The sequence below is a fragment of the Ischnura elegans genome, chromosome 2 (assembly GCF_921293095.1).
Source record: "Ischnura elegans chromosome 2, ioIscEleg1.1, whole genome shotgun sequence".
NCBI lineage: Eukaryota > Metazoa > Arthropoda > Insecta > Odonata > Coenagrionidae > Ischnura > Ischnura elegans.
In genome coordinates, this window is record NC_060247.1 from 41,098,667 (window position 1) to 41,111,654 (window position 12,988).

Consider the following 12,988-nt stretch of genomic DNA (forward strand, 5'->3'; position numbering starts at 1 on the left):
ATGTAATACGAATAGTGAATGTAATACATATAATAAACATTGGTGACAGATCGAATACCTTTTTTTCCCAGCCACAATCCTGAAAATGGAGAGCATTTAATTTCCAGGAAGACAGTTGGTAACACAGAAAATATCTGAGACATGAGCTACTAAACCAATATTTGAAGCATGAGCAATACCACAACCAACAGTGCCCAAAGAAACGAGTTACTGGGTCTTAAAAAGCATAGTGTGAAACCCTTTGTCGAGGGGTTCAGGAAAAATACTAAAAATTAAGAAAATTTGGATAGCACATATTTAATACATTCAAACACACGCACACAACAGGCAATACAGATCAACTGAAAGGAGACACAATTATGAGTATTTGTGAGTAATGCACAACGTTATAGTGGGAGTCCACCACAAGAATCAATTTTGGTGTGGTTTCTGATGTAATGAAACACAAATACAACTCTCCTTTTGCTATGGAATGTCATTTAAATTTTTTCCACGACCATTAACTCATACTTTAGCTCATTGCATGATCACATATGAGAGCAAATCAAGAGCTGGAATAACCTGTCCAAAGACTTTTTATTTCCCATTCGCAACTCCTAATACTTTTATGGTAGAATAAAGTTTAATTAATGCATTCATCACGCTTCCATCCACTTTGTGACTCGTCACAAATCGTCTCACTGTCTCCATCGCGTCTATTGCTTCCTCGAACGTTGGAGATTTTTGCCCCGCTTTATCTGCATCATAACTTTGCCCCTTTCCATAGTCTTTATCCATCTGCATCGACCTGCAGATAAATATGAGACGATAAGACAATTATCTAATGTCACTGAAAGACTATATGGAAAAGAAATACAACATTGGAGACATAAGGGCATTCATTTACTTAATATTTCTGATCATTATTAATTGTAAAGTTTTCCAAGTCAAAGAAGTGAAATCAACCAACCTGCAGACTTCTAAGTCATCGTCACAGGAGACGAACTCTTCAAATGTCATTCCCTCTCCTTCTAACAGCTGATCCCAGACTTCTACGGACTGCTCTCCAGTTTCCTCGTCGCTCGAAAATTCAGTATCAACCTCATTGGAATTGCGGTAAAATCCGGACGAATGGAAACAAAATCTTATGGCACTCGGTTTCACTGAGTCCCAAGCATACTTTACAAAATTCAAAGCGTCAAGAACACTCACTTTTCTCCTTTGAAAATTCCCCAACCTCTCATTGACAACAAGTTCCCTGTACTTATGCTTCACACACCGTAAGATGCCTTGATCGAGAGGTTGAAGGACGATCGAGCACTCTGGAGGAAAAAACACAACTGTAACGTTATTTAAAAATCCATAGTCTACTGGATGTGCGGCGCAGTTATCTATGAGCATCAAAATTCTACGATTTTGTCCACCCATCTTGATATCCAGCATTCGCAGGAACTTCACAAAAATTGAGGTGGTCATCCAAGCATCAGGGTCGTACTCGTACATGCAAGGGAATTCCTTAGCAGTTTTGAAGCTTTCAGGTTTATAATTCCCAACCACCAACGGCATCAATTTTTCCGTTCCACTTTCATTGCACCCTAGGAGGACCGTCAGCCTTTCATCACTCGTATTGCCCTCGCGACATTTACCTCCCTTTAATGACAATATTTCACTAGGAAGAAAATTAAAAAATATACCCATCTCGCTGACGTTAAAAACATCATTCGGGCTGTAGTCTTTAATGAGCCCCGGGAGGGTGATATCTTTCCATGTTTCCCACACAGTGTCACCAAGAGCTGGCTCACCATCGTCATTCCACCCATAACGTTTTTTGAAATTATGAATCCACCCATTCGAAGCGGTAAAGTCACTTATGCCCTCTCCAGAAACTAAATCAGGATCTTTTCCGCGAACTACGGCACCATTTAAAGGCACTACGGATGATTCGCGTGTTTTGCACCACTTCGTCGATGTATCCTTTAACTGTTTAAATTTTCCACTTCCCACTTTTTTTCTGCCCTTACGAATGCCTAATTTTGCAAACCTTTCATATCTTTCCCTGTTTTTTATAATAGTGAATAATGTTGATGGTGGAAGTTGCAATCTTGCTGCTATGGCCACACGTTTCATATGCGGATTTTCGTCCACGACACGGAGAATCTTAAGCTTTTCAAATGTAGATATTTGTCTTTTCGCTGGAGGTTTAGCCATGGTTAAATTTACACTTTTCTAACTTAACGTGCCATAATTAACAGTCTTTTCCCGCTACGAAATCGTTTAACAAGGCCCTTATATACGTTTAATTCGATGCTTCACACGACATTTATAAAAACAAGCCACACTCGAAATAAGATACGCGCACATACGCGGGTTTACTTCGATTACAGCACGACTAACGTTCACGTCCGTACCGTCCGCAAAGAAACGTAGAATTTCCACTCCGGGAAAACTGAGAAAACCAAATCATGAAAATTTCGTAATAGTGTATGTGCGTTAGAGTATCGATGAAAGACTTCTCCGAAGAACCCATACGGGTCGCTGGAGGGAGCTTTTCACGGGTTCTCTTTCGCGCCTCAATATCTTTACAGCCGTGAAAACACGATTCGTACGTACCCGCCCAGGTTAACGCGAATACACATTCACATTCTAAAATATACCGAAAAACAACCACTTCGAGAGAGCATATCCATAGAACATCCCTTATTCTAATTCAGAATAGGTGTCTCACCATTTCGTTCACTAATCTAAACGCGCGGACAGGCCTTTGAATCGTGCAAAGCGGCTTAACGACACACGGCTGCGACAAACACCCCAATTATAATGTTACGTCATTACATTTTAATGTCTACCTTGGAAAAAACCACGAAATGAATTATATACAGACACAAATGGCACGGAACGGTTTTATTTGGCAATTAATCATATAATATCCATAATTGGGGGTCATATGCACAGTAACCAAAATATGTCAGAGTTGCTAATTTCAAAATTATGTTTTAAGCAGGGAGTATACAGGCCGGGTGGGTGGAGGGCTTGGCTATTGGTGAAAGAGTACTAGCATGGGTACCGGTTTATAAATTCAAATTGCAGCTTACGAACATTCCCCACAAAGTTTTCATGGTAAGTAAATGCTCCACTTGCCATGGCCACAATCCAAATTTTTTTACCAAAGTGCTCCATACCCATGCCAAGGGGAAGAAATTAGATGCTTTGGAACAATTAGAGATTAGCAATAGCCAATAGACAACATTACCAAGTTCCCCGACTAAATGACCACCTTCACGCATCAAATTCACCCCTACTATCCCTCAAGTAAAAATAGTGAGTTCCAAGAAGAGTCGAAAACTCCATCCCCCCCACCACTTCCCACAATCAAAGTGTTAAAACCATCCCACCTTATGCAATACTGCTAACCCTGCAACCCCTCTTTTTACCTCCCTCGCGCCCACCCTCAGAAGAACATTTTGGTCCAGTGGCCCGCTAATCTGACCCCGCTGCTTGCCTGCTCAGAAGACACTCTGCTCCCATCACCATTTACGGACTAACAACAATAACAATAACAACACCCCCGGATTCCAACACAACACAAAGGAAGATCGCCAGTGGCAGATCCACGAAAGGGACAAGGGGGGACTAAGTAGGGGGTAACCTCCCAGCATTATTACAGGTCCGAACAAAATTACCATTCTACCTAAATTGGATAATCAAGGGGAGACTACAGCCCCCTTTGCCCTCCCCTATCAATCCACCACTGAACCCAGTGAGAAATGAGTTATCGAATCGCCGTCCATTCGACGTCGAAGTAGTCATCGATAAAACGTCGATGGCAACACATCGATCGATGTCTATATGGTCCGAAAATCGACGTGTTTTCGATGTCATCGACGTGTTTTCTATGTCGACGTGATACCGTCTGCTTACCTGCGATTCCTAACAATAACTACGGAAATATACATCTTTTCGGCTAATAAAGAGCATCTATTGCTGCCCCAACGACCGATTTCACTCGAGCACGCATTGTCTAAACAAATGAAGGCTGAAATAATTAGACTTTCAAATTTATTATGGTGAATTGTAATCTCAAGTCCTTCGTATTTATCTTCAATAATAATCAGAAACCCTTGAGAAAAAATGTGAGATGTTGATATCTATGACGCGAGGCTAAAGGTATCGAAATGACACGAAACGAAACACCGACAGCAACTGATACAGGTTTCCCACGGTTCAACCGGCTTATCAGATCGACAGAGTCCAAAAATTAGTAGAGACCGGTAGAGACTGTTGGAGACTGCCTTCAAGTTTCAACATCATGCACTTCCGGTAAAGTTACAGAATGCAAAGAAATCAAAGATTGTTCTCCGAGATTAAGAGTAATGTGTATGAATTAATAAAATAATTATTTACCTAATTTTAGCTTTATTATTTGTTTCACATATATTTTAATAGTCTCACCGTTAATTTTAAGACTTTGTCACAACATCACTTTGTCCCCCCTCAGCCAATCAACACGCTGACCCCGCTGACCAATGAGAATAACACGTCGAAAAATCGTCGATTGAACAAATAAAATCGACATCGACCACAAATCGATCTATAGTCGTCGAATCGACGAAGATTCGACGTAGATTCGATGATCCATTTCTCACTGGGGAAGACTGCCTCAGGGATGTTTGAATGTTTCTGTGAAAAATATAGTTAACCCTAAAAAACCCTGCATTTCTGTGCTTCCTCCCAAACTAATCCCTACCACCTTTCTCCAGTTTTTCCACGCATCGTCTTCCCCTCTTTTACTCTCCTCTCTGTTCTGTTCACTTCTTCTTCAGGTTTTCCCATCTCCTCCCCATACCCTCTCCCCTCACTTCCCGCACTCAAGTTAAATAATTGTACAAAATGAATGCACTACACATCACATGTATATTGAAGATGATTTAATAACAATGAAACCTAGGTCATAATAAATTTTATAATCGTGGAAAATTGCAATTATTTACTTCAATATCCTTGCTAATAGATTGGAGGTAAGGAGAAAATGTGTCCCAACCTGAAACATTACCTGAAATTGACTAGCCAAAGATTAAAATCTGAATTACCAAGAAAAAAAATATATATGCTCTAGGAATAGACCCTTCAGCTATCAGTTCTTATTTTATGGTAATTCATACAAATTTAAACTCAATTAACGACATTAAAAGGAAATAAATTACAAGTACATAGTGGTTCTGGATTCGTTTGAACTGGTATCTACTATAGTAGCTCCTTTGAAGCCCTCAATTTGCTGGCATTTCAACCTCGATAACCAATGAGGGCATGACAAGAACTTCCCTAGAATTCCATTACTGCTTTCACAAGATAGATGTGGGAAGCATGGAAGCTCAGTGATCTTCACATTGGCTCAGTAAACTGAAAACTGGCCCATGATTCCTGGCCTAGGTGATTTTTTTCTATGAATTCATTTGCATTTTAAGAAAGCCTAGACGTATCGTGGGATACTTATAGTACACTCAAAATGATTTCAGTGAAACAATTATCATTCATATATGTCATAAGCATGCAAAAAGTTCTATGGAATAGCTCAATTATAGCTTAATTATACATTGTATGCTTCTGAAAAAGCAGGGCATAACATTTTAGTCCGAATGCCAGTAAACTCCTAACTAAACACAAATGCCCATCTAAGACAAAACATTTTAGCTATGCATTGGAACATGACAAAAAAAGTACTAAGCCCATCACAACTTAAATTAGATATATCCAAATGGTATTTAATTTACTAAATGTCATTTTACTTACTCAAAATATTTTTTGAAAGTACGTTTTCTATCACTGGATCTAAAAACTCTTCAACACTTTGAAATATAACTGGAAAGCCATACTTAATAGACATTTCTAATTGTTTTAGGAAGTCAGCATCACTAAATGTCAGCATCTGAAAAAAAATAAAACACCAAAGAAACCAGTCAGTTAACCCTCAAGAATAAGATACCTATAATTTAATACTAATAGAAGAGAAAGGTACTTATAAGGTAGCAGGTAATTACAATGGTTAAAAACTGGTTATTTCTGATAGGATTTTATACTCCCAAATAATGAATGTATTTTATGTTCTAACTAAAATGGAATATGTATAGGAAAAAAATATGGCTGAATATGAAAACTATGAGAATCTTTGGTCAACGTCCCACCTTGGTTCTTCCCATTTTCTCAACATTGCCTTGAATGGCCTTTGGTCAATAGGGGGCCTACATGCATTCATGACTCTGTACAGGGACAGGGATTGGCTGCATTGTCACATCAGCATTAACTATGAACTTAAAAAATTTCTGATCCTGGGGAGTCAGTAATTTTTTGAACAGGAGTGCACTCTGTCACACTGACTCCCTCTGTAATACATTGAGCAGATTTCCCTTTGGCACCTTTCATTAAAAGCAGGCTAACGCCACTGTGTGCTGTTTGGAGGGCACTGCAAGCACAATACTGCATCTGTCATATGGGATTTTAGGCTGAAGTCTCCTTGTTGCCTTTCATTAAGAGCAGAGTATAGCTAATGAGCATGCTTTCTTTGCACCCTATGTTTTATAACCTGCTCTCAAAGTACAAATGAAGACGTCAGTTGCTTCTACCAAATACAATATGAGGCCATGGGTTCAAAACTGGATAAATTCCTTATTGCTGCCTTTTCTAATAATCCTTGAGATGCGACTGGCTCAATTTCTGATATTGTTCATAAACCCGAAGTGGCCCCCAGAGCTGATCCAGCCCCCTAAATTGATTGATCTAATTTCATCAGCCTTTAGGGTTGAAATTTTACATCTGAAGGAGATCCAAAATTATGAGTAATTGAACAAATTGGACACGGCTGAGACTGTCAGCCAGTGGAAGAATGCACAGGAAATGCTAAATGGCATTTTGACTGTTATTTTACATTATTAAATTCCCTGTTCATTTCTTATAGCCGCTATATGTAAACGATGAATGATCATGTGAATGAAATCATTAGCTGTGTATAGTGGAAACATTTGCGAATGAACTGTCATGAGCATGATCATTCAGTGAAAATTAGAACATGTTCTATTTTGCTTGCATGATCCTGTGAATGATCACATGATCATTCAGCATGGTCATTCGCATGATCATTCACTGTGTATAGCGGCCTTTACAAGCTGTACTTAATTTACTGGGCAGAACCAAATAAAAGAAATTTAGTATTACATTCGAATAGTCGAATCACCGAATACCTTGAATATTGAGCTTTTTACACTATTCGATACATGATAACACAAAGTTATCAATTATTCAAATTTCAAATACTCAGCACAGATCGTCCATGATTCAATTTATATCCATTTAACCCTCATATGGATTTACAGAATTAGTTACGTCGTTGGATTTGCGGCGCCGCGTCATTTTTTGCTATTATCTTTCACTGTAAGCCTGAATTTACAAGTTTTCTGATTGATAATGGTAAATACATCTATTATCTTTATTTCCTACCGTGTTTTGCTAGATTTAAACCCTTATTGTTGAAGTTACAACAAAAAATGTTGAACGCTGCATTCTTTCCCATTTCTTGCCGTAATGCTCTTTATTTCAGTTCCCTTTGTTTGTTATTTTCGAGTGAAAGTTTTAATTTCGTGTGTAATTGTTGTTTGAAATATTTTTCTGATATACAGAGCTCGACAAACTCCGCTTTTTAATGTTTATATTGTTTATAATTTTATGTAGCTAAATACTAAAAATGACGACCGAATAAAATTCTTTTATGCCCATATAACATAATTTTGCTCCACTGCGTCCACCCATATGTTATATCTTTGCAGTACACATAGAAGGATAAGTTATTAAACGTTAATAATGGAACAGCTTTACGTTAAGTGAGAAGAGACGAGTGTTACTTTCGTGATTTTTACAAGATTCTGGCGATCAAGACAAATCTTACGAATATTCTGGTAGCTTATGTCCTGCAATAAAAAAATATCAAGTCTTATGGGTTTTGAAATATAAATAATATGGGATTATAAGCGACGTGTCAAAGAACCCAACGCTGCTTTGGAGGCGGAGCTAGAAGAGTCGGTACTCTTTTCCTACCACGGAGCCCTATTTCCTCACTGGGGACGTGTACACCAAGGGAACGGTTACCTTGGATATGGACGGGTAAATGTTTTGCGTGGGAGTGCATCAGATTAGGTTTTACTCCTGCATTGGTGGGAAATCCAAAAAAATAACTTCTTAGAAGTATGGTTTATTTGTGCTAGGGGAGAAGGAGCAGCTGCCTTTTTTCTTTCGTCTAGCTCTGCGTGAGAAACTGATGGAAGAATGTTCTGGGGCGACAAAAATACCTTCACTTTGGAAGGACTTCCCTTACGTTTTCTTTCCGTAGCGTTTCACTGACCCAAACATTGAGACTATCCATACCTTCTCAAAGCTCCCTTATTCGTCATTCACCACCTTCTTCTCCCCTCCCACAAAACTTGATTGAACTTCTCTCCACATGAAGGGAGGGGCACTGCGGGGCGTTTTGACAAGGCTTTTGTTCCCTGTCCCTCATGCAGCATTGGAAGGATGAAGAAAAAGCAGGCTTTTGTATCTAATTGTCTCTTTGCACTCCCAACCTTTTTCGCGATAAAGATTTTGTACTCCTACCTGTCCTAACGATCTGGGTATTCCCCGAGTCTTGGCAGTCGACACACTACCACCCCTTCACCTCAAAACAACCTACCTGGCATTCCTTCTCCTTTCTCCTTCTCACTCATCCCTTTACGTTAGTAACACCCCCAATGCATAAAATATCACTGCATTTGAGTACACAAAGAAACGAGAAATATGTTCACAAATTTTCACCTCACGGTAAATTGTCTTTTCACCTATTCATAATGAAACGATTTTTACCATGTAAATTCTAAACTCATCATCAGGAAAGAGAAATTATTTTCTTTCACACAATTAGTTGGATAGTTATTTCGATTTCACCCCAATGGTAAACTGTCATGTCATCAGTAACTATATACACGCCAGCAATTTTGTATAGACTATCGTAGTAGCATAGGGATTTTTTTCGAATGAAAGGTACAAGACATATAACAATTACTGTGCGATGTGTTCTTCATGGTAGTCGGTGAAACTTCTGCATCTCCTGGCAAGTTATAGTTACTCATTCAGCAAGAAATATTCACATAACGGTGAGGAAGCATTATTCTACGAATTCGGATAATGCATTGTGTTAAATTTTTCTTAGAAGTGCTGCTTGGAGTAATTCTAAACAGAGTCACACTAGGATTTACCCTAAGGTGACTACCACCACGGCATGTACGTGGACGTGGAGCGAGGAAGGTGCCCAAGCAAAACTAAGTCGGAAGCCCATGAAAAAACAACTCAGACTTGCCATGAGTTTTTATGAATAATTCTTGTAAAAAGATGAAGTTTTGTCAATGAACATCATAACGAGGCAAATATTTTGTATCTTAGCTAAAATAGAAAGCAAAATTGGTATGGTAATATTTTTTGCTTTTGCTTAACAATTTCATTTTGTTTATAATGTTTAGAAAAATAAATAATATGATTATAAATATATTATAGCATTTCATACGAAACATAAATGCTTTGACATTAACATTGAGAGTGCAGTCACCGACGTAGCGACGAGGAAGTACTGAGCGCCGCAGCCAACGAGTAACAAGTAAATCCAACGACGTAATTTTTTTCATTAGAGGCCAATAAAATGTAAACTATCAACACTATGCCAACAAAATTTTATAAGTAGACGAAGAAAGCAGAAAAAATAAACTACTGAAAATTTCAAAATGATACATTGGAATGGAAAATTTTTACACCACTTTTAAAACCACGAGCGCCGCTAAGGCGCAGCAAATCCATATGAGGGTTAAAATGGTTGGGTCTCACATGAAGGTTTGCACATTTGGTTGGTTCAATTCTTAAATAATATTTTACAAAAGTTTATCATTGAAAATAAGCATTATGATACGTATAATCTTGATGACTCCACAAGAACAACACTGAGAAAAATGTGTGTATACCTTCAAATGCATGCGGGAAGGTTGTTCCTTTTCAGACGCTTGTTTGCATGATCAAATTTACATTTTAAATATTCTTATTTTAAAGTTACTGTCTGTGACTGTAAAAGTTTGATGTAATCATGAGTGACAGTTGCATCAGGATTTGGGAGTGGTATTGAAGTAGAATGACTTGCAAAGTGTTCAGCATTTTTCATTTTAATTTCCATTTGTCCTTGAAAATGGTGAAAAATGCTTATTCAGTGGAAAAATGCTTATTCGGTGGAAAAATGCTTATTCAGTAACTAGGGATGAGTCAATTCCACTTTTTTTCGATTCCAATTCCGATTCCTTCAAATCAATTCCCAATTCTAGATTCCGATTCCATCGATTTTTATTCCTTCTAACAGGTGGGATATTGATTTATCTGTAGCATTGCTGTCATTAAAATTTAAGAATCGAATGGAATAAAATAACAAATAACAATGGCTACATTGTCGTTTGCCCGCGGTGGCTAAACAATAATGTGTCATTTGGCCGCGGTGGCTAAACAATAATGTAGCGTTCATTGCATCCATACATACCAGAGCAGCTTGGCGGGTGCGCGGTGGTGGCCGAACGCAACCTGTCGAGTCTGCCCGGACACCGCGTCGGTTTATGCCAAGCAAGTATCAACTTTCTCAGGGGTTGAATTGATGAAACTGGGCTATACAAACGCGAATGTGTCTAAATTTTTATTATTGATGCAGACGCATGTTAGTCTATGGAAAAAGTTATATCAAACAAAATCCCGCTCTCTGTGCGTAATTATAAGAAACTTTTTTTTCAAAGGAAAACTCGCTCTCTGCACGTTTTTATTATCATCAGACTTCAAAAATCATTCGAAAATAAAAAATATATATTTCGATCTATTACACGTTAAAATTGATGGTCTAGATGAATTCTCTGATGGTGATTCATAATCGTAATAATTTGATTTGCCGTGGCCAGGGGTTAATAAAAGAACGAAAAATGCATGCATTGCTTCCCAATCCCGCGGTTTCCAATTTTTTTTCTCTGAGAACACGCGCAATTTCAGGGTTCGTCGGTTTTTCGCTCTTGCCGACATTTTCATGTTTCCGAGGCCACTTACGTATGTTCATCATAGCACCCGCGTGCCGGGCGTATCCTCCGTGCGGGCAAGGCTGACACCACAGCCGCTTAGGTGTGTGGCTGCCTTTATGCCCCAAGCTTATAGTCTATGCTCAAAACATTTATCTTCCTGGAATCGATGGGATCGGAATCGACTTTAGGCGATCGATTCTCAATTCCGATTCCATGCCCGAGAATCGACATTTGGAATTGACTCATCCCTATCATTAACGATATTCGAGTGAGGTATTTGGAAAATAATTAAGTATGTATTCATAAGCTGTTTATATTTTGATTGCAGCTGCTGAAGCATTTCATCAAAATATTGACGAATTTTTCATAAATCGCTCATCTATCCGCCACGGCTATGAGCATTTATGGGAGGAGTATACAGCAAACCTATGCAGAGCGTATGTATTAGAGGAGCTGGATGCAGTTACCATAAACTGGGACGGAAAATTGCTTCCAGCACTGATGGGCAAAGAACTGGTGGATAGGCTCCCTGTCATAGTCACCAGTCTGGGAGCTAAGCATCTACCTGGGGTTACAATTTCACAATCAGCAGTGGGAAATATCATCCCATTGCTGAGTATCAGATGCTGAGGGAGTGGAACCTACGTGAAAATGTCCACGCATTCTGCTGCGATACAACTGCGACTGACATTGGGAGACTCAGTTGCACATGTGCCTTATTAGAGCAGCTTCTCAAAAAGGATACTTTGCTTCTACCATGCCAGCACTACATACCTGTATACAAGCTGGTTTTACAAAGTGTCTTCGACGCAAAGTTCGAGAAGTCTTCGGACACTAATGATCAGAGATGGGCATTAGTAATGATCCTCTTTTTTAAATATTTTAAAACCTATGGAGAATAAATCACTTAGCCCAAATACTAGCCTGTTTTGGCAATAAATAGTGACAAAAATAGGGTTCAAGGTAATATTGAAAAAGTCTAAAGTTTATCTAAAGAATTTTATGTTTTTATGATGAGTGAGAATGATCAACAAATATTGAGTATATGCAACCCGCGTGCCAATAAAAAATGTCTGCCTGGAGTGGCACGTGCTCACTCTTGGGGCCTCATCTCGGGAACCACTGGTCATAATTGGGAAATATTTTCGGCGCAGCACATCAAATGTCCAATGTATTGTTGGTTACCATAGAATATCATTTTTTTAAATACCAGTGCCTTCTTATCCCCATTCATATTCGTAAAAGAGCCAAAAATGCCTAAGTTTCTCAACTTTGAGTGTGATGCAGTACGTCTTCCTGTTATCCATTTGCAAACATATTTTACAGGATATGTTTTAACACCAGTTGGCATATGATAAGGGGTGTCCCAAAAGAAAATCGAAAAATAAGGACCACCCTATCCCACGACTAGGACCTAATCTCACAACCTTAACTTCCACAGTACATGTTCTCCAACAGTCCACTGCAGAGTTGATAAGAAGTGGAATTCTTAAAGTTTATACTTAGTGATACCTACATGTTTTTATCATTTTTTAAACATTGATTTATTCAAAACCTTCTGCAAAGTATGTATACCTTTTTGCTTTGGCATATTAGCTTAACTTTCACTATCTATCGCCAAAGAAGTTTTGGGCACAATTTGCCACCCCAGATTCATTTATTCCCATTGCAAGTATGAGGGCATACTAACCTTAAATTTCTGCTCCACGAGGGAAAGCAATACCCTATTTCTCGCACAAAAGTAATAATAAACTCAAGTCCGCTGGGCAAGTATCCATATACTGGTTTAGATAAGCACTGATCTTCATTAATAAACACTGAGGGCTCCTGGCAATGCAAGTCTTATAATACGGACGTAAAATACAAACCAATAGTGAAAACCGGGGCAAGTACCCAATAAA

General features: G+C 38.7%; 2 protein-coding genes across 2 annotated transcripts in view; both read right to left on the reverse strand.

Moving 5' to 3' along the window:
* The window catches only part of LOC124153638 (dynein axonemal heavy chain 10), a 208,524-nt gene that overhangs the window by 31,479 nt on the left and 164,057 nt on the right, over positions 1-12,988 (reverse strand). Inside the window, exon 62 of the mRNA XM_046526934.1 lies at positions 5,767-5,902. Within this exon, the coding sequence (XP_046382890.1) occupies positions 5,767-5,902 (136 nt within the window). The remainder of the gene's footprint in view (positions 1-5,766; positions 5,903-12,988) is intronic.
* LOC124153637 (tigger transposable element-derived protein 4-like) lies at positions 282-2,441 on the reverse strand. Its single transcript, XM_046526933.1, has 2 exons — positions 950-2,441; positions 282-787 (listed from the first exon to the last, which is right to left on the reverse strand). Exons 1-2 carry the CDS (start codon positions 2,185-2,187, stop codon positions 577-579), a joined length of 1,449 nt encoding a protein of 482 aa, XP_046382889.1. The 5' UTR covers positions 2,188-2,441; the 3' UTR covers positions 282-576.

Coding starts and splice junctions, on each gene's coding strand:
- LOC124153637 (XM_046526933.1), bottom strand. CDS start 2,187: ATGGCTAAACCTCCAGCGAAAAGACAAATATCTACATTTGAAAAGCTT. Junction 788..949: donor GATGACTTAGAAGTCTGCAG/GTTGGTTGATTT, acceptor ATTTATCTGCAG/GTCGATGCAGATGGATAAAG.